General features: G+C 44.3%; 1 protein-coding gene across 2 annotated transcripts in view; it reads left to right on the top strand.

Moving 5' to 3' along the window:
* Window positions 1-934: 934 nt before the first annotated feature.
* PLA2G7 (phospholipase A2 group VII) overlaps window positions 935-22,115 on the top strand; it is a 35,012-nt gene continuing 13,831 nt past the window's right edge. Inside the window, exons 1-4 of one of the 2 annotated variants that reach the window (XM_065912464.1) lie at window positions 935-1,075; window positions 15,270-15,412; window positions 21,207-21,328; window positions 21,779-21,923. In XM_065912464.1, coding sequence (XP_065768536.1) covers window positions 15,304-15,412; window positions 21,207-21,328; window positions 21,779-21,923 — 376 coding nt within the window. In that variant the 5' untranslated portion in view covers window positions 935-1,075; window positions 15,270-15,303. The remainder of the gene's footprint in view (window positions 1,076-15,269; window positions 15,413-21,206; window positions 21,329-21,778; window positions 21,924-22,115) is intronic. The other variant, XM_065912465.1, reaches the window with a different exon arrangement.

Raw genomic sequence — 22,115 nt, 5'->3', positions numbered from 1 at the left:
GTTGCGTCAGACTCTTCCACACTATGGAAGGTAGCTGCCAGGCTCCTCTGTCCATGGGATTTTTCAGGCAAGAATGCTGGAGTAGGTTGCAATTTCTTGCTCCAGGGGATCTTCCCGATCCAGGGACCGAACCCGTCTTATTCCGAGTCCTCCTTAAATAAAAATAAAATAAATTTCATCTGCAGACCTGTCAACCTTGCCAAAAAAAAAAAAAAAATACAAAGAATTAGCTGCTCATGAATTTCAAATTATTTCCTCTGCGTCTCTCACTGAAGCTCTAAATGAATAGTATTAAGTTAGAAAATGGATTGAGGAGAAAGCATCGGAAAATAAAGGAAGGTATTTCAGTTAAACCCCAAAGAACTGGGATGGCTCCTTTTTACACCGTTTCCCCCAATATCATAAAAGCGCTTACTGAATGCCCTTCACTGTATTTACACGGAGAAATGAAACTAACTCAGGGGCAGGTCTTCCAAGCCGGAGCATCTTCCACATAATTTCTGAGTTGGGGTCCAATGCGGTAATACTACAGACCCGAAGGCGGGATACGCCGGGCATTGCGGATCGCAGATGGAAAGAGTAGCCAGGGGTTCAGCGAAATAAACAAGCAGGGAGTTAATGAACTTGAGAAAGGTCTGATCAGAATCGAGGCTGAGAACAGGAAGTGGGGGCACAGCACCCGCCCTACACGTGTGGATAGGTCCCCGGGGTGGGGGGTGGCGTAGAGGGCTAAGTTAACCCATGGGTCCAGCTTGCGGACTCCAGGCCCTGGGGCTGTGCGGTGTGCGCGGGGCTCGCCGGACCCAGCGCCCCGACCGGTGGGAGGCCGGCGGCCACACAGCTCCTCCCCGTCCCTCCTCCCGCGACGCCGGGGCAGGCCAGGGTCGGGGCTACCAGATCGCCCGGCGCTGAACGTGCGCAAAGCCGGAGCGCAGCCCCCCGCCCCGGCGCCCCGCGGCCACGGCGACGCGGTGACTGCGGGCGACAGAGCCCGCCGTGCTGGCAGCGAGCAGGCAGCAGGCGGGATCGTACAGCCTTGTCCCGGTTCCCGCGAGCAGTTCAGCGCGGCGTCCGGGTGAGGAGGGACCCCCGAGCTGGCCGGAGCCCCGTGCGGCCGCGGGCTGGGGGGGGGGGGGGGGGGGGGGGGTGGGTGGTTGGGATGATGGGGGATGGGAGGAAGGGGTGAATGGGAAAATGGGGGGGGGTGCTGGGGAGGCTGGTGCGCTGGGAAGATAGGGATGGGACGATGGGGGTGCTGGAGGTTGGGGGACTGGGACTCAATCCGCACCCACCCCGCAAGCCGGAGTTGGACCCGCGGTCCCCGCCGCCCTCCTAGCAGCGCTGGGATCTTTGCGGGAAGGGTGATGGAATTTGAATCCAGTTCTCTCAGACCTTTTCCGCTCCGGGAAGTAACTTCTAAGAATTTGGTGCTGAGAGGGAATCCGGCCGGCCGCGGGATACCGGAGCACCGGAAGCTTTCTTATCCGTGGGTCACCCGCGTGCTCAAAAGAAACACACACACACCTCCCTCTGGGGAGTGTTGCTCCTTCCGGAGCCCAGTTCTGAGAAGCTGCGTGAGATCAGAATCAGAAAAACAAGGCGGGCCCGCCTCGACTCCCTCACACACTAGGCACAACTCAGGAGTTCTAGGCTGCGATACCCTGAGAGGCTTATATATATATAAGCAGGGAACATTGTCTTCCCCATCACCCCCTGGAGCCTCTCGTAGACCTTTCTATCTCTGAAAACGACAAGGTCAGGCTTTCATTCAGACCTGTGGTTCCCGGGAAGGTTGCGGAGGTGAGAGGAGGGAGGAGGGAGAGGTGCGTGGCCGCCCTTGAAGGACTTAGCTGCTCAGGTTCTAGACGGATTTGTGTTAACAGGTCAGTCTTGCAAAAATTACCTTTGACCCCAGTAAGAATGCTGAGCTGGAAGATTGGTCTCTTTGAGTAGGAGCTGGGTGAAATGCTTCAGAGTGTTGACAGTCACGGAAGCCACAGTACGTGGTCTTGGGCTAACACCGAACTCGGGGATCTGGACATTAAGTATTGGCCTGGACCATACAAAGGGAAGGGCGAGGGGCAGGGGGAGGAGATGGCCTTTTGGCCACCAGGAGGCACCGGTGGCCAGCATCTTCCGATTTCCTCGCGAAGGGCTTTCTGGTAGACTTACCGAAGCTGGTGAGAGAGCCCCGGACTTGGCCTTTTCTCGCCGTCTCTGCTACTCGTTGTCTCATATCGGCTCTGAATATCTCCCCCAACCTCGGCCATTTGTGCAAGAACTCCTGCCATGGCTGAGGTGATGATGCTTTGCGTGGAAATGGACCCTTCTTACTCAAGCCACTGGGGGTGAAGGACTAGCACAGTTGAGGGGGGCGGTGATTAATTTGGTTCAGCCCCTCCTTTTACATGGGCTTCCGTGGTGACTCGGTAAAGAATCCGCCGGCAATGCAGGAGACCTGGGTTCGATCCCTGGGTTGGGAAGATCCCCTGGAGAAGGGAAAGGATATGCACTCCAGTGTTCTGGCCTGGAGAATTCCATGGACTGTATAGTCCATGGGATCTCTAAGAGTTGACTGAGGGACTTTCACTTCACTTCTTTTACAGCTGAGAAATTCTCGCTGAGGTGTGAAAGGGTTCGCTCAGCATCTGGAGGAGTTTCTAGCTAGCAGAACTCTGGGCAGCTGGTTCCTCATTTAACTTCCACTGTGTATCTGTACCTTTTAAACTTCAGTGGTGAGGAGTACAGTTTCCAGCACCGAGTTAGGCTTGTGATCCAATACCATTTACCACCCTCTTTGAGACTCTATCGTTCAGCATCAAGGAAAGAGCTACCTAGGTACCTGGCCAACTGGAGTGAGCCCTGAGAATGCCAGCTGGTGTTAGGAATCCGTATCCTTACCCTGACACCTTAGAAAATGGATATTTCCTGGAAACGAAGATCATCCTGAGGTTATTTATCCCTTGGTTCATCTTAAGCCTGAAATTTTTTTCAAGACTCTTTTGATAACCGAGGGCAGACTTCGTGAAACACTGAGAAATTTCCATAAACGTGATACATTGAAGACAAAGTAATGAGTGAAGAGAAGCTGAAGGGGAACATTTAGCTCTAAAATCATACTTTTCCAGAATTTCTAGATTTTTTTTTTTTTTTGCTTTCACTAAGAAAGCAACTCTTTTTCTTATTTAGAAAGGCTAATCATATCCATTTGTTAGTATTTTCAGCATTAAGGAAACTAGTTTAAAAACATAAAAATGTAAGTACACTCAGCAGTAATTGCTATGAAACGGTTGTGAACAGGCAGAAAATGTAGACTTTCCTTTTAGCAGAATTTCCAGAATTTTGAGGAAGCTTTGTAGTTTGAAGAGACAGGCCATGGATTCTTACTGCCTTTCTCTATGAAGCCAAGCACCTGTTCAGAGTCCTGTCCTTTGCTCCCCGTTACAGGAATGACTCATAACACACTAATAGACACAGTCTAACAGTTTAGTTTATATAAGCTTGTAGTTTAAAAAAGTAAACATAGCAGTTGAGGAGAAAGAAAAACTCTGCTATCTAATTAGGTATCAACTGAATTAAGTGGACCAGTTGATTCCTAGTTCAAAATTCATTCATTCCTTCATTGACCTCAAGAAATCTTTACTGAGCACCAACAAAATGTCAGGCGCAGTGAGTATAGCAGTGCAGTCTCTCTTCTCATGGAGTTCACTTTCTAGAACCAAGGGATGAGCAAGGTCAATTTGGAAAGGACTAGATGTTTTAAAGCAAAGGGGAAAAAAATGCAGTAATAGAGTACTGGGGTGTGTATGTGCATGCATGCGTGTGTGTGTGTGTGTGTGTGTGTGTGAGAGAGAGAGAGAGAGAGAGAGAGAGAAATGGGCTTCTTGACTGGGTTTTAGAAGAGATGGCTTTAGGATGAGCCTCCAGAAGATGGACAGGCGGTTCTGGTGGAGAGAACCACAGGCACATGGGGATGGGAACTAGCTTGATTTGGTCCAGGCAAGGCTGAGGGCAGTGAGTCTGCAGAAGGGAAGGAGGAGGGTGGCAGAGGCATGAGGCTGAATCCAGGTCAGGCAGAGATTTGGAGGCTGAGGTAAGCAATCCAGACTTTGTTTCAAGCGCAGTGGGTAGCCCAGAGCAGAGGCAAGACTTGATAGATTCACATTTTTCTTACGAATTCCTCTGGGTGCTCTGTGGAGGATGGATAATAGGAGGAGAAGAGGAGAGGTGATTAAACTATCTCCAGGTATATTAATTACGGAGATTTACCAGAGTGTGGGAGCAGTCTGTGTTTTGGGGCAGAATGGGAAGTCACTTCATGTTTCTGTCTCAAATTTCCCATCTGCATAGTGAGATGACATTGTTATGTCTGGTCCACTCATCTTGCAAAAACAAATAAGCTAATGAATAGGCTCTTTAAAGTAAAGCAGTCCTATTTGCAAAGCAGAAATAGAGACACAGACGTAGATAACAGCTGTATGGATACCAAGCGGATAAGGGGGCGAGTGCGAGGAATTAGGAGACTGGAGTTGACACTACAAACTATTATAGATAACTAATGAGAAGCTACTGTATAGCACAGAGGACTGTACTCAGTGCACTGTGGTGACCTGAATAGTAAGCAAGTCCAAAAGGGAGAGGATATATGTACAAGTGGGTTTCCCTGATGGCTCAGCAGGGAAAAAACCTGCTTGCAATGCAGGAGACACAGCAGATGTGGATTCGATCCCTGGGTCAGGAAGCGCGCCTGAAGGAGGAAGTGGCAACCCACTCCAGTATTCTTCCCATGGTCAGGAGCCTGGTGGCTTTAGCCTGGTGGGTTACAGTCGAAAAGATTGCAAAGAGTTGGATGCGAGTAAGCGCAAGCACCTGTGTATAAATACGGCTGATTCATTTTACTGTACAGTAGGAATTAACACAACATTGTAAAGCAATTGTACTCCAATAAAAATTTAAAAATGAAGCTCTGTAAGATTTTGTTACTATTCTGATATGCTAATATTATGCTACTTTGAATTCCCTGTGCTTCGTTTGCCAAAATTTTATACCAGTTTCAATGTTTTTTTCTTTATTCTTTTCAAGAAATATAATCTACTAAACATAAAAAATATTTTGCTCTGCTCAGGGTGTTGAAAAACCTAAACCAAGAATTACTAATTAAAAAAAAGAATTACTAATGAAACATACTGTCATAGAAGTCAGGGAAATTAATGCTAACATAGTAGCCAGTTTACTTTTTAAACATATTCCATCAAAAATTTTAATGTGGGATAAAAGGTAGTTTATTAAACTGATATTCAGCATAAACTAAAATTCAGAAATGAGCGATGATGGTCAAAAGGCACAAACATCCAGTTATAAAATATATAAGCCCTGGGGATATCACATATAGCATGATGACTATAGTTAAAAATACTGTATTGTATAGCCAGCTTACTTTTTTATTTAATTATTTTTTATTGGAGTATTGTTGCTTTGTTTATTTATTTTAGCCAGCTTACTTTTAAAACTTTAATGTGATCAGATAAAATTCAGAATAGAAGCTAGACATGGAAACTATTTTTTTTTTTAATTTAGCAGATTTGTCTTTGTGCTGGATATGGCTGGGTACAGATATGTGTGTGTGCAAAGATCTGTTGACAACTGAAAACCTATACATGACAGCAGAATTTCTGGAGGGGACTGGGAACCAGGGTTGAATAGGATTATTTCCCTTAGCGAAGCGTCCTCTCCCAGAGGAAACTCCTGAATTTTCCCTAGTTGATCACTGGCTCAGTTTCTGGGGGCCAGGCAAGAGTTTCAAAGTTGTTTACCAACTAAGGTAGGCCTGACCCTCTCAGCAGCCAGACAGCTGAGAAAATTTGTTTCTCTTCCCTGCCTCATTTTGACATGTAGCATACTAGAAGAAAAGGTGTCTGTTAGAGGGAAATAGAAGCCTTTCCTCATTTACATCTTGTGCAATACAGTTCTTAGTGACTTAGTGGTTCCCCAGTTAGCTTCCCCTTGCCAGATCTTATTAATTATTTATTGGTCGGCTCATCTGAATATCAGCTTGAAGTGGCCAGACTGGTGATTCAAATTGCAGGCAAGATGTGACTGTAATTCTAGAATCTGTATGCTTTCTCTCCTGCCTTATTTACTGTCAGAGTCCCTTAGGGTTGAGGGTGGTTAGGGCATCTTTAAGGAAGATGTTACAGTTTCTCCCAGAGGCCACAGCATCTTCTGTTTAACTTATATCATGCTCTGAAATATTGGATTAGGTGCTCTTCTTTAAAAATCAATAGGTTTTATATACAAATATGGTTTTCTGGCTTTAATTGAAAAAAAAAAAAAAATGAAGATCTGGTAACTTGAAGAGCTCATTCCAACATGACAGCAACCAACTGGGATAGACTTGAACCCTTTCAGATGGCCCCATCTACCGCAGCCTCCACCACTATTTTTTCTATTACACAGGGTCTGTTGAGCTCATTTAAGTTACCTAACTGGGAGCCCTAGGGTTAGGGTTGTCTAGTTTGGCCTGTCCAGTTCACATTCACCCTTATCCAGTGCAGGAATTCCTTCTCCAGTATGCTTGATGGTGTTCCACAGATGTGTGCTTAAAGTGCTCCTGTGATAGAGAGAATGTGGTAGTTGTGGAAGAGCTCCTGCTGACAGAGGTCTACAGTCTGGGTCCACACAGGACTCATCCCTTTTCCATAGAACTGTAGCTGTCATGTGCCATCTGGGTTTCCCCCAGCGTAAACATCCCTGTTTCCTTCAACAGCTCCTCATGTGATTGCTCCCTTGTTCCCTCATCTGTCTGGTTATTGCTGGGTTGTTGTCCCTTTCAGTAAACTTTCATTTGTCAAAGCCTTCAAAGCTTTACTAGTTCAATGAGATGTGGTTTAACTGGCATGGAATGCACCGGAATGCTTTCAATATGGCCTCCAACGGCCCAGAGATCTTAGATAACTTAACCATTTGTGATTTGAAAGCCACAGACAGCAGCAAACATCTGGATATGTGCCAAGTGGAGGCAAATGAGCTCCCGTGTTCTAAATATGAGTAGAATCAACGAAATTGGTTCCACAATAGGGAACTGCTGTTGCTTCTTCTTCTTTTTTTTGGCCATATCTATTTTCTTAGGTTGTGAAATGATTGCACAAGAGTTGTATCAGCTGTGTCCAGGACAAGAGGCTTTAGATTTTTCTGCAGAAGTCACTTGCTTATTACACATTTGGGATAATGTCCATATTAAGTTTTGATCCCATTAGCTAATATGGTAGAAATAAAACAAATTAATAGAGCAGGTATTGCGTTTTCTCTTTCCTAGTTTCAATAATAATAAGTATAAAGTAGGAAATGTTTGCTGGTGCTTTTAAATGGAATCATATATCTTTGATAAAGGTGAAAACTCAGAGTCCAACTACACCCAAGGACCCCTACCTTTTTCAGCATCCCAGCATGGGACCAGTTAACTTGGTTAGAATCCTTTATATGGTAGAGAGCTGTCTCTACATTGTGAGGAATACATCATAAATGACTTGATTATGTTAGAAGTTCTTCCTTGTATTGACCAGGCATCTTCCTTCCTATAGCCTGTTTCAGAATGGAATAAATATCTCTTTATTATTAAAGAATATGGTTGATTATTGAAGGATACAGCTTCACCCACATCCTTTTATACCAAGGTCCTTCTATCTCAGCATTATTTGCATTTTGAGCTATAAATGTCGGTGTTGTGGGTCTATCCTGTGTATTGTAAGATGTTTAGCATCATTCCTGGTCTCTGCCCTCCAGATGCCAGTAATCATCACCTCCCAGTCATTACAACCAAAAATGTCTCCAGACACTGTCAAATGTCCCCTGGGGAATAAAGTTGCCCTGGTTGAGAACTGCTGCTATAGTCTGATGTTCAAGCTGCCTTTAGCATGTTTCAGAATGGAGTAAATATTTTTCTTTATCAAACAAGGGTATAGTTGCTTAAAATATCACTTATAGAAAAATAACTGAATAGTATCCCATCTATGGTATTCCTTTACTCTTTGACCTCTGTAGGGTTTCCATGTGTGTTGATTCTTCTAGAGTTGGAATAAATGAAGTGGCATACCATTTTTAGGATTTTACTTCCCTGTGTATAAGATTTGTGTGTTGTGTGTATCTCAGAAATGTAGTGAAAAGATCAAAGGATATGGACAGTTGAAGTCTTGCCAGATTACCATCCAATAATCAGGATGCCTTTTATACCCCCACTAGAATCGCTGGTTTTGCTTTGGTAAATTTGGCACTGTTAAGGAATAAATAAGTCCCGTGTACCCAGCCTTTTGTTTACTAGTTATTACTGTCTGTCCAGTTATATCTTTCTCAAAGAAAAGATTATATTGGCTGGTGGTGGTGGTAGTGGATTTTCATACATTGGATTGTGAAGACTGTGTGTCATCTTGTATTCCCTGTTGTAAATGTGCAAAGTCAATATTAGACTTCTCAGGATCCTAGTTTGTCAATGTAAATACATTTCTAGCTAAGCTGTATCCCATAGTTGAGAAAAAGGCACTTTTCTGCGAAAAGAGGACTGGGAGAAATAAAAGACTTTTTATGAATTATTCCTCTGTGTTCAGATACGAGAGCCTTATGGTCATCCTCCCAAAGGTCTTAATGACCATCAGAAGATTAAAAGAAGCCAGTGTCCCAGCAAACCAGTGACTTAGAGCCAATTACAGTAGTTCTTTGTTTGGAAAAGCAAGAAGCACTGTTTTCCTTTTAGCAACATGGGAAGCGTTTGGTCATATTTACCTAAATTGTGTGACACATCCACAGAAGATAGGTGGCTTCTTATAATAAAATCACATAAAAGAATAAAACACCTTACTTTAAGAAATAAAGTTAGAGAAGTGAATCAGAAACCAGAGGAACATTGTTAAGGACTTCCCCCACCAAGTACATAGAACTATGGGAAATTTAAAAAGATGAAGGGTACCGGACCTTTAGTGGGAGCAGCTTCATTCCATTTGAGGGAAAATGGACAAGAACCCCTACATGGGGTTTCATGTCCTTATGATTGCTTAGTACTCAGCACGTGGTGCTCTGTAGATGTTTGAATGGGTGGATGGTTGAATGGGTGGTCTGGTGGATAGACTGTTGTGGTAAAGTCAGCACTGTCAGAGGTGAACACACAGTCCAGTAGGCATTGTGGGAAGGGGTAGGGCTTCTGGGCAAGGGTATCATGGGAAGATCCCCAACTAGATTAATTGGAGAATAAGATGAAAAGCAAATGAGGTGATGCATACATATCACATATGGAATTCATTGATGAAGAATTCATATATCTTTGTAAATCTAAACCAGCACATACACTGAATACTTAGATACACCTGTCTGCTTAGCAAGAGGGCTCGAGTTATTTGTCTTAAAGTAGATGGCTTCCCTGGTAGCTCAGACAGTAAAGAATCTGCCTGCAGTGCTGGAGACCCGGGTTCAATTTCTGGGTCAGAAAGATCCCCTGGAGAAGGCAATAGCTACCCACTCCAGTATTCTTGCCTGTAGAATTCCATGGACAGAGTGGTGGGCTACAGTCCACGGGGTCACAAAGAGTCAGACATGACTGAGCACGCACACACACGCATGTAGATGGTTTTCAACACTGTTCCTAAGTGTACGGTTTTGTCTCATCTCCTCGGTAAGACAGACCCATGCCTGCCCACTTGCCCATTATGTAGCCCAGGGTTCTCAACTGGGGGCAGTTCTTCCCCGCCACAGAAGTCACTTGGCAGTGTTTGGAGACATTTTTGCTTATTACAAGTAAAGGGAGGGGGCGATACCTTTGGCATCTGGTGAGGAGAGGTCAGGGATGCTGCCAAACATCCTACGATACACAGAACAGACCCCATTCCCAGGAATTACCTGGTCCCAAGTGCCAATGACGGGCTTCCCGGTGGCTCAGCGATAAAGAATCTGCCTGCAATTCAGGAGATGTGAGTTCGATCCTTGGGTCAGAAAGATACTCTGGAGGAGGGTGTGGCAACCCTCTCCAGTATTCTTGCCTGGAGAATCCCGTGTACTGAGGAGCCTGGCCGGCTATAGTCTATAGGGTTGCAAAGAGTTGGACACAACTGAAGCGACTGAGCATGCACGCATGCACGCACAAGTGTCAGTGATGCAGAGGGTGAGAAACCTGATGGAGCCAGAGCCTGCAACACTGATGCTGTGTTGACAGCTTGGCAGGACAGTTACCGGCTTTCGGATCGCTGGGCTCTCCTAGGTAATCTCGAGAATCTAATCTACTTTGCTTCCAGTGGAGCTAATCTTGTTTCTGGGGAAGAAGGGAAAAGGGCACTCTGCCGGCTTGATGGTTGAGGTTTTTGCTGGCATTTTCTCACTTCATCAACCCTAAAAGATAAGGTTGTTTCTTTCATTTCAATGATTAGGTGATTTAGGTTCCAGATACCCAATGACTGGAAGTTGATCCTTCTGATTGCAAACTCAGGCCCTTCCCATTGCCCAGGGGAATTTCCTGGGTAGATCTCCAGTCCAGATCTCCACAGGATCCACATTCTTCACTCCTCACCTACAGGACAGGTCTCACTGCTGCTGCAAATCTGATGTCTGGGTGGTCAGGGAACGAGATCTTCTGTTCTTAAAGTGGCCACTAATTTACTGTGTTGTTCCAAGTTGCTTCCCTTCTCTGGGCCTCAGTTTCTTTGTTTATAAAACAACAGAATTGGACTAAATAGTGTCTCCTAACTTCACTTGAACCAGAGTAGAGCACCTTGATCTTCATCTAGATCACAAAACTGGGCACACTTTCTAACATTTTTAGACATTTTACATTTCTGTCTGTTCAGTGAGGCATGTGGGATGGGATCTTAGTTCCCTGACCAGGGATTATACCTACTATGTCCCCTGCAGGGGAAGCCCGGAGTCTTAATCACTGAACCACCGGGAAAGTCCCAAACTGGACACACTATTTTTTTTTTTTTTTTTTTTGGCTTTTTGTTGCAATGCGTGGTCTGCGTAATTGTGGCGTGCAGGTTTAGTTGCTCCAAAACATGTGGGATCTGAGTCCCGTGACCGGGATCAAACCCGAGTCCCCCGCAATGGAAGATGGATTCTTAACCACTGGACCACCAGGGCAGTCCCTATTTTTTTTAACGGGGCACTCTTTGAAGCATGTTTCTTTTTTGTTTGTCATCCTACACCTCATCCCCACTCTGTACCCATGCTGGAACACACTCATATTCCACACACTGGGACTCCCTTAAAAGCCTAGTACAATGACTGGCTCACAGGTCCTAATTTGAAATTTTGAAAAACCTACTCCAGTTTTTTAAACTGAAACTGAAGCGTACCTTTCTCCTAAAATTAGTGCTCTAAAGTGAAGTCTCCAATCTAACATTATCCCTAAATTGGACCTAAAATATCTAAGGAAGTGGAAGTGTTAATTGCTCAGTCATGTCTGAATCTTTGCAACCCCATGGAGTGTAGCCCACCAGGCTCCTCTGTCCATGGAATTCTCCAGGCAAGAATACTGGAGTGGGTTGCCATTCCCTTCTCCAGGGGATCTTCCCAACCCAGAGACTGAACCCGGATTCTTTACTGTCTGAGCTACGAGGGAAGCCCAACTATCTAAGAGTATAGCTTATTTCTGGCAGGAAGCAATCGATTTAGATTTAGTTACTCAAGGAAAGAGCTAGGGTTTTGTTTCCTTTCCTTTTTTTTTCTCTACTCGTGATTCTTGTTCACTGTTGACAGATTAGAAAAGCACATGTGAAAAAGGAAAACTAAAATCACCTGTAATCTTGCCCCTTAATTGTAACCATTGAGAATATTCTGGCTTTATACTCATCTAGACTTTTATTTTTCCTATTTATGTATAATGTGCATATTTAAGTAAAAAGTAGAGCCTATATACTGATTATTTTTTTCTCACATGCCTCAGAGGGCGGGACTTGGTAGTAAAGTCACTGAAACCTACCAGTCAGTACGAGAGTAAGCCAATCTCTCCAAGCCTCAGTGGGTTTTGTTTGTTTTTATTTTTAAATTTTATTGAAATATAGCTTATTGACAATGTTGTGTTAATTCCTGTTATACAGCAAAGTGACTCAATTATATAATCTTTTTCATTTTCTTTTCCCTTATGGTTTATCACAGGCTATTGAATATAGTTCCCTGGGCTAGGAACTATAGGGCTATAGTTCCCTAGGACCTTGTTGTTTATCCATCCTGTATATAGAAGTTTGCATCTGCTAATCCCAGACTCCTAATCCTTCCCTCTCCCACCCTGCTTGGCAACCACATGTCTATTCTGTATGTTTGTGAGCCTGTTTCTGTTTCATAGATAAATTCATCTGTGTCATATTTTGGATTCCACATTTAAGTGATAGTGTATGATATTTATCTTTCTCTTTATAATTTACTTTACTTAGTATGATCATCTTTAGGTCCATCCATGTTGCTGCAAATGCAAGCCTCTGTGTTTTATCTGTAAAACGGATAATAATACCCGCCTAACTCTACTCCTGGGAGAAGGCAATAGCACCCCACTCCAGTACTCATTTGCCTGGAAAATCCCATGGACGGAGGAGCCTGGTAGGCTTCAGTCCCTGGGGTCGCTAGGAGTCGGACGTGACTGAGCGACTTCACTTTCACTTTTCACTTTTGTGCATTGGAGAAGGAAATGGCAACCCACTCCAGTGTTCTTGCTGGAAAATCCCAGTGGCGGGCGAGCCTGGTGGGCTGCTGTCTATGGGGTCCCACAGAGTCGGACACGACTGAAGTGACTTAGCAGCAGCAGCAGCAGCAACTCTACTCCTTATTGTGAGGACTAGACGTTACATAAATTACCGAGCTATCTAGCGCTGGCCTACAGTAGATGCTAAGTAAAAGATAATTAGTTAGGCCTCATATCACCTTCTTTTTATTTCTTAACCAAACCAATAATCAAGATTTGGATTCAGAAGGCCTGAGTTGCAATCAAAACATTTCTTTGTCTTTAAGAGTTTAAGCCTAATATTAAAGCCAATCAAAAACCAAAATCACCAAGGGGAGATGCAAGAAAACTAACCCCAAGTCTCTTCTCAGACACCTAGGACACTTTAATCAGGAGTGTTTGTTCACTCTTCGAGAATCTAAGCCTCATCAAGTCCCCTTTCTGGTCCAAGTAGCTCTGAATCAGCTTTTTATAAAATGTAAAACTGATACAAAATAAAAATAAAAATCTTTTTTATTACTTAGTTGGCCTTGGGCACAGCATCAGTAATTCAGTTTCAGAAGGACTTCTCATCCAGAATTGCCTGTTTCACTATTAAACCTCCTGAGAGAGGGCTGACTTTTACTTCCCCAAAGTTAGGGGGGAAAATGTTTCAGAAGAGAATAGTTGTCCCATTTTTATTTTAAATTCTAAGAAGAGGTAGCATTCTTACAACAGAGATGGTTCTAACTGTATGGTTTGTGATGTAACTTCTGTGTTTAAGGGAGGAGATGGGTAATAATAATACCTAAGAATGGGGGGTGGGATGAAACCTCAGAGCAAATAACACAGAAGTTACATCCCAAACCATACTTGATTCAGACCCAGGCAATTGGAATGTAGGCACTGAAGTCTAAGAGGCCAGGCCCCGCCCACTTTGTGTACAGTATTGGGAACCTATGCTGAAGCGTCTGTGAATGGGTTTCTCAGTTTTCTGATGGCCCAAACCAAAAGAAGACAGTATCCTTCATTCTCCTTCAGGAAGCATTTAGGAGTGTTTGCTATATATAGCCCGGGCCCTTCGTTAAGCATCAATAATAGAAAGACGAATGGGACCGTTCCTTGCTTTGGAGGAGCTCACGGGTTACTGGGGTAAGCAGTTCTGCACATTGTACAACAGAGCGTCGCAGTAGAGGGCAGATAGTACCCCGAAGGTGGCATGGCCTGAATGTACTGGGCAAAGAGGGTACGGCCCTCTGTGCTGCCCGTGGCTCCGCCTCCTGACTGTGCCCAGATGGGTGAGCTCTGCTCGCTGAGGTGGGAACTGTCTTCTCCTTTTGCGCCCTGGAGGAACCAGCTCAGAGATCACCTCCTTTCCTGGCCCTGGGAAACTTTGGTGATGGTTTGTAACGGCTTTGTGTAGTCTACTGGGAAGATCTCATTGAGAAGATAACATGGAAGCCAAAACCTAGGATTGAGGGAGCCGGTTATTTGGGTATCAGAGCAAAGAGCCTTCCTGGAAGAGGGACACAGGTTCAGATCCCAAGGAGGAGTGGATGCCTGGATGCCTGGAATGTTTGCTGGATGGCAAAGGAGGTGTATGGTTGCAGCGGGTGTGTGGGTGAGTGTGCAGGAGGGGCTGGGGGGTGCTCAGATCAGGAGTCTGTTGGGTACCCGCTGTAGAGCCTTTTTTGTTACTTTAAGGCCTGTGGTTTCTGCTCTATGTGATATGAAGTCCTCTCGGGACTTTGAGCAAGAGGAATGGCATTGTCACTCCAGCTGCTCTATTGGGAATTGAAGGCTTTGAGGGAAACCAATTAGAGGTTACTGCAAAATTCAAGAAGAAGATAGATGGTGGTGACTTGGACCATTTCCATCACCCTGAAAAGCTGATGGGGGAAATGTGCAAGGGGACTGATGAGGCATAGATCCAAGATAGTTTTTTGCTGATAAGATGTTAGCAAAGAGTCTCACTGTAATATAGTTTATTTTTTACCATGAGTCAGGCTTTATTTACCAGTTCTACTGACCTTTGTTCCATCCTGGATGCCTGCTAGGTCCCCTGTTAGACACTTGGGACAGCAAATACAATCTGCCCCTTGAAACTCTCAGTGGAGCAGAATTATAGAGATTCTACCCAAGTATAACATCATCAACACCATAAAAAACCCCAGCTGCTGCAATATGATGTTTTTTACAAATATAGGGAAACATTAGCCAAAACACTGAGGATTTACTATGTGCTTGACAAGCCTATGTGTATCATTATGATATGTGATTGTTATAATTATTACAGTTGGATGCTCTTCTTTATAACCCGACTAGACCGCTACAAATTAGGAAACTAGTGGCCAACAACCTAATATTCCAGCCTAAAAATGTTATTTCTGGGTTCTGCAATCCAGCATTACCAAGAACCCTAACACCCTAGTGCCTCCCCAAAACCCATCATAGAAAATGCATGTGCCATTTTTTCCAAGCGTCTTCTCCCTTCATAACCCATGGAATCATGTTCCTAGTCCCTTAATCTCACTGACCAGTCAGCCCATTTAAGTCCTATTTATTGCATGTCTGTTTTTCCATGTCATTCTTTGCCTTAAAGAAGGTTAAGCTGAAACGGCAGCTCAGCTTCGGAGATGTTACTGTCCAAATTGCATGCGCTTTTCTGCCTCTGCACCTGCCTTGCGCTGGTTTATCCTTTTGACTGGCAAGACCTGAATCCAGTTGCCTATATTAAATCAGAAGGTAAGAGGTATATTTGTTCAAGGGCTTGACCTATCCACCTGTTGCCAGACTCGAAGTGGCCCCAGGGACGTTATGTGTGGGATCGTCTAAGAAGGTGCTGGTGGAGATCCTTAACTCTCCTGAGGGAGTGGAGGGGCCTCACTCTTCTTCCTGCTGAACCTGGAGAAAGAAGTGCTTTTTTCTTCAACATCAGAACTGCAAGAAAGGGACCTCCCTGGTGGTCCAGTGGTTAAGACTCTGTACTTCCAGTGCAGGGGATATGGGTTCAATCCCTGGTCGGGGAAGTAAGATCCCACATGTGGCATGGCCAAAAGAAAAGGACTGCAGGACTGCTCAGATGAGGCCTTTTCAGACAAGCTGGATGCTCAGCTTGCAGTCACGGAGGAGAAGGTCCACACTGCCTTTTTTGGTGCATCACTGCCCTGACTCATACCCTCTGGGTACAGTAACACATCTCCCCTGGAGTGCCCTCCAAGGAAACCCCAAACCTGCCCCCACGATGGTGAAGAAGAGGCAGGTGTCTCGATCAACAGGTATAGTCCTGGTTGATGGTGGGGAGGTGTTAGAAGATGGTGATTTAGAATTTGGATCCAGAGTCAGACAACCTTTTCTGTCTAATGACGGGGGAAAGCAGGGACCAGCAGGCACCTGGAGTCCCAGATAAGAATGTGACTCTTTCTTACCTGCCTGCTCTTTCTTATCTTTTGTGGGGAGGGAAGGAGAGGAGGCGACAGAGGATGGGACGGTTGGATGGCATCACCAACTCAATGGACATGAGTTTGAGCAAACTCTGGGAGATAGTGAAGGACAGGGAAACCTGGCTTGCTGCAGTCCATGGGGTCGCAAAGAGTCAGACACGACTGAGCGACTCAACAACAGCGACAAAAGAAAGGAGGTGGAGGCTTGGTCAAGCCCAGGAGTGGTGGCCAGAGTGGGTCAGCCATCTCTAGACAGGGACATCTGTGACCCCCAAAAGGACCTTGATTGCAAAGTGATTCCTTCTGGAGTCTTGAGAATGCTTGCTAATTTCAGACAGTTGGGCTCAGGAATTCTCTCATCTGCTCAGGAGAGCAGTGTTGGTGGCCTCTGAAAGGTGCCATACTGTCTGTATCCACTGACCTGTGCACCTAGGGAGACATGACTTCTCTGGATCTAGTTGTGCAGGGTTGATGGGTGACTCCTGACTGTGACATTTACCAGAGATCTTTGATAACCCCATGCCTTACCAATCTGGCCCTACTTCATAGATGGGGAAATGAACACAACAGCAGGAGAGAGACTAGATCTTCTGTCTATATTTGCATAGAAATGACCTCTTATCTCACAGGTCCATTCATGCAACAATACTTATAAGAAAGGTGAGGCATGAGTCATACCTCATTGGTGACTAACACAGAGGACTCATAATTGAGTTCAAGGGGCCTGCAGCCTGATTATATTAATTCTCTCGGTACCTTATCTGTAGGTTGAAAACAGGTGGCACCTTACATGATGAGCAGATTCTTTTACATCATGTGCTTTATATCGGTACAGGGTGGGAATCTGAAAACATGTACCCTATTCCCCCATGTTTGAGAATAACTGGAAAGCCGTTATTGAGCCAGCAGAAACTTGAGGACACTGCTTGATTCATCTGTCCTCCCAGCCCATTCATCCTAAATGCTCAAAAAACAATGCATGAATATGTTTAAAATTGTTAGAAATAGTTTATTCAATAAAAGATGAAAGTAATGTATGATTATTTGTATCATTTGTATTAAATGAATTCATAGAAAATATGGTCATATAGCTAAAAGGTTTATCAGCATGGCTAGAGGTGTCCCATTTGTTAATGGAGGACATAAAATCATAAAGAGAGGATCATTTTCCTCACATTTGTACAATCCATCTCCAACCCCGGAAATAGTCATCGGGACTATTTGATAAATGAACATCACCAAAAATGTATACTAAGATTAATAGCATGCCATAGATTCTAATGCTCCTATTAAAATGAAGTTGAAGAAAAATAGGACATGGCATCTATAAGTTCTGAACCATAAAACTATATCATCTAGAGAGTGGCCATTCAACCTGGCAAGTCTTCTCCTTGTCTCTTTTTTTTCATGATGTGTGCTGATCGATGGCTAGAGAATGGGAAATCCAGAATCCTATCCATTAGCTGTGGGCTGGTGAACCTTTTCTTTTTTTAAAACTTTGCTGAAGTATAGTCAGTTTACATGTTGTATTTAATTTCTGCTCTACAGCAAAGTGAATCAGTTACACACACACACACACACAAACACACACATATGGTCTTATTCTTTTCCATTGTGGTTTTTCACAGGACATTAACTAGTTCTCTGTGCTATACTGTAGGACCTTGTTGTTTGGTGAACTTTTTCCGCAACCATCCTGGCACTCACCAGCCACAGGGCCCTGGAGACCTATACTCAAACCTGAGTCAGCTCAAAGTTTTCTGAGACCATCTCAGGGGACAGGCATTCTAGAACTGGCAGCCTAGCAGCTTTACCTTGACTTGGGCTCCTGAATGCTGGATGAGGCTTTTTGGTAGAGCTGGTTTTAGAGGACCAGGTTACTCTGAGGTGAGTGGAAATGTTCCCAGAGCCTGGGTGGAACTGACATTTCATAAGAGGAACCTTGTACAACATGGAACCCATGGTTCTAGAACTGAACACTCAATTGTAGAGGTAGTACTTCCCAGGCAGCTGTGGGTTCTCCGGGGCTCCTCACCAAACTGTGGTTGGAGTCCCTGTGGCCACACCATGGTTCCTACAGGAGAACCCAGGCTGCTCGTCACAGAAGGCCTGCCCTTCTGTCCTCTGGACTTGAAGTCTTGCTATTACATCATGAAGGACCACTCAGCCAACAGTCTTGAATGGGAGAGAAAAAGCCTTTTGTAATTCTAAATAGACCCTAAAATGTTAGCCTTATAGGTAAAGCTTTTTAAAGAATTGTTTCAGAGGAAATGCCTTGGATTTCGTATCTATACAGAGAAAAATGATATGATCTAGTGTGCGTGCATGGTAAGTCGCTTCAGTCTTAGTGTCTAACGCTTTGTGACCCCGTGGACTGTAGCCTGCCAGGCTCCTTTGTCCATGGGGTTCTCCAGGCAAGAATACTGGAGTGGGTTGCCTGCCCTCCTTCAGGGGATCTTCCTGACCCAGGGATTGAACCCACGTCTCTTATGTCTTCTGCATTGGCAGGCAGGTTCTTTACCACTAGCGCCACCTGGGAATCCCATGATCTAGTGTAGATCTGCTAAAACTCCTCTGCAGGCTTGAATTTGGGTAACCAGAGTTAGCTAACTGTAGGGAAGGGGCAAATAACCTCAGTTGTCTGCCTGTTACAGGTGGTGGTCATAGCACAGCTGTAAGTCAAGTCAGCACATGAGTTTGAGTGAGTTCTGGGAGTTGGTGATGGACAGGGAAGCCTGGTGCGCTGCAGTCCATGGAGTCGCAAAGAGTTGGACATGACTGAGTGACTGAACTGAACTGGTCAAGTCAAGCTACCTTGATTTATGTGATCAGTTGATCCGTACAGCTGTCCTGAGGGCTGACCAAGTGATTATATCCCCACTTTACAAATGAGGATCAGAGAAGGGAGTAAAGTGCCTAGGGAAGAGCGGCATAGCTTATAAGATATATAACTGGAACCCAAGATAGCATCACTTGGCTCCAGCGCCGGGATCCATTCATCACAACCATTGCCTTCTTTGGAGCTATCTCCTACAATTCGAACATGAATTGCTGACTGTGTGTCAGGCCAGGTGGGCTGGTACCTTAGCCCAGTGCTTCTGACAAAAGACACAACTTTTCAGATTCAGTCAAACTGAGGTGAGGCCTAACAGCCTCATTCCCAAGCTCCCATTTGATGCCAGTGATGCTGGTCCATGGACCAACTTGAAGTAGCAAGGCCTTATGAATTGAAAGGCTCATCACTGGCAGGTGCTTCACACACCAGTGTGGAGGATATAAATCACCTTCTTCTCATGACTCAACACCTTTCTGAGAGATGCCTTATGAAGTCAGATGCCACGCATAACATAGTTATTTGTCTACATGGCAGAGGCAGAGTGTGATAGAAAGCATGAAAGACTGTCCAGCAAAGTAATCACCTCTCACAGTCCAGAAGAAGGAACGGAGCAGGCTAGCTGAATCTAGAAAAGTGAGTCCAGATGCATTGATACATGCTGAAATTAAATGTGGACTTGATTGTGGGTTAGAAAGGAAAACAGGTGAGACTTCAGGTGGGTTGAAGGGTTTTGGCACCAGAGAGAGAAAATACTTCAAGAATGGGTGAATAAAAGAATATATGCCATAAAGTATTTAACAGAGATAGAAGAGACCCAGTGACAGTGTAAAGCTTAGTTCTGGTCATTTTCACAAATATTTATTGAGCTCCAATCATGTGCCAGATACTGTGTTAAAGATCTGAGGATACAAAGATGTGGATGCAGCTCTTATGAGCTACTCTTAGGAGGCAGAGTAGTAAAACATAATTTTAGTCTAATGTGATAGGAAGATAAAAATATGTACAGGGAATTTATTTAATACTGAGGGTGAAATGACCAAGTCTGGGGAATCAGAGAAGGTTTCAGAGAAGACCTGACATCCAATCAAGATGTTAAAGGTTGAATAGGAGTTTGCCTTGGGGATTTCAAATGCAGGGAACAGCATTTACTAAGGTGCAGATGCAAGGAACAGCCCACTGTTGCTCAGAAGTGCTGCAACACATAGAAGGGAGGTAACTTATGGGGAAAAAAGAAGAGTAGGAAGCAATGGACCTTCAGATCACCGAGGGTCTTTCTCACAGTGCCCGGGAACTTGGGATTTAACTTGTACACCTATTAATCTCTCCGAGTTTCAACTCCCCAGTAGATAAAAGAAGCCGCCCTACCCTGGAAGGCATTGTAGATTTGAATACAACCTACCAACTGCCTTCCAGAAAGATTCCAATACATGCTCTCTTCAAGGAAAAACAACTGGTGATAGGAAGGCAATTGAAGGATTTGAAGACTAGCCTGGTGAGATTCATACTTTCAATCCTTCCAGAAACTGTGTGAAGGATACAGTTGAAGGGGTCAGGATCCAAGGTGAACAGGATGTTCAGGAGAGATGGTGACTGGTCAAAGACACTGAAGTTGTAAGTGAGACAGTTGAGCTAGCCGAGTAGAGACATACTGGAGAGAGAATGCTAAGCTAAAAACAAATGTTAGAAATTGGAACTTGGTTGGATGTAGATGGCAGGGGAGAAATAAGAGAGTAGCATGATTCTTAGGTTTCTGACTTGGGATCCCCAAGATATGGAATTCTGGAGCTGCAGGCTGTGTGGTTGGAGGGTGAAGTGGGGGAGTTGGGAGATAGTCATGTAATTTCACTCTGGATCATGGGCTTAGCTGTTCCTGTAGGAAGGTTGTCAGATGTGGATATCCAGTGGGAAGAGCTCAAATCTGAAATATCGGGTAAAGTTCATGTTTAGGAAAAATAGATTTAGGAAGTGGCCTTTAATATGCTCTGGACAGGTGTAGCAAGTAAGGGTAAAGCTACAAGGATTAGGAGGTGATGATGATCTTAAGCATCTTAGGAGAAGGGGGATGTCGACTGCCGTCTTTTTCCCCACACAGTTCTTCACATACAGAGGGTCTTCAATAACTATTTGTGTATTTTACTAGTTAGTGAAAAAACGAAGGCCAGAAACTATGGGTGGTCACTTGATTCCCTCCAAGTTTCTTGGCATAATCAAGTCTGGAGGTCATGGATGACAAGTGAAATAATACTGACCTGTTTTCCAGCATGGGTCAGTAACATGCAAGCTCTGATGGCTGCTGCAAGCATTGGTCAAACTAAAATCCCCAGAGGAAATGGATCTTATTCCGTCGGTTGTACAGACTTGATGTTTAATTACACTAATAAGGTAATGTTTTAATACCACTTATCCTTATATTCTAATATTGACTGTGGCTATGGTCCATGAGAAGGTTTTGAAAACTGACCCTACTCTCAGCTGAGAATGACTCATTTTGTCATTGGTATGATTTCATGGCAAGCCTTTGGCTGGTGAAGCCATTCCTCAGGTCACTGCTGTCTGCAGATTAACTTATTTATAAACTCAGTTTTCCTCCCTTCTCTAATGTCTGAAACCAGGCTGCTTATACTTTCTTTTCATTCAAAAAGCATACTGTTCTATTTCTGTTCCTTCTGATTATATTTAGTCACCATGGCATCTTATCAAAAAAAGCTCTCTGGACCTCTTCACGCACAACAGAGGTATTTGGGTCCCTACTGATTAAATATGCAAAACAGCTGTTGGAATAGGTTTGAGAAGCAACTTGACTAAATGCACATTCATTTCCTTCTTCTACAGGGCACCTTCTTGCGTTTGTATTATCCATCTCAAGATGATGGTCACTCTGACACCCTTTGGATCCCAAACAAGGAATATTTTTTGGGTCTTAGTAAATTTGTTGGAACACACTGGCTTGTGGGCAAAATTATGAACTTACTCTTTGGTAAGATTTGGTAAGATTGATCCTGCTTTGTAAGCTCTAGACTATAAGGAAAGTTTGAAAACAGCAAGAGTTTCAGGCAGTTAAAGGCCAAAGGAGATTGTCTCCAGTCCAAACATCTCCTAAGATGACAAAGTATTTCTTAAAAGACCAGGTAACTATCAGAGAATCAAGGGTTCTTGTTTTGTGTGTTCT

This window comes from Muntiacus reevesi, chromosome 20 (genome assembly GCF_963930625.1).
Source record: "Muntiacus reevesi chromosome 20, mMunRee1.1, whole genome shotgun sequence".
Lineage (NCBI taxonomy): Eukaryota > Metazoa > Chordata > Mammalia > Artiodactyla > Cervidae > Muntiacus > Muntiacus reevesi.
Note: the sequence above shows the minus strand (reverse complement) of the source record. Positions and strands in the feature narration are given on the sequence as shown.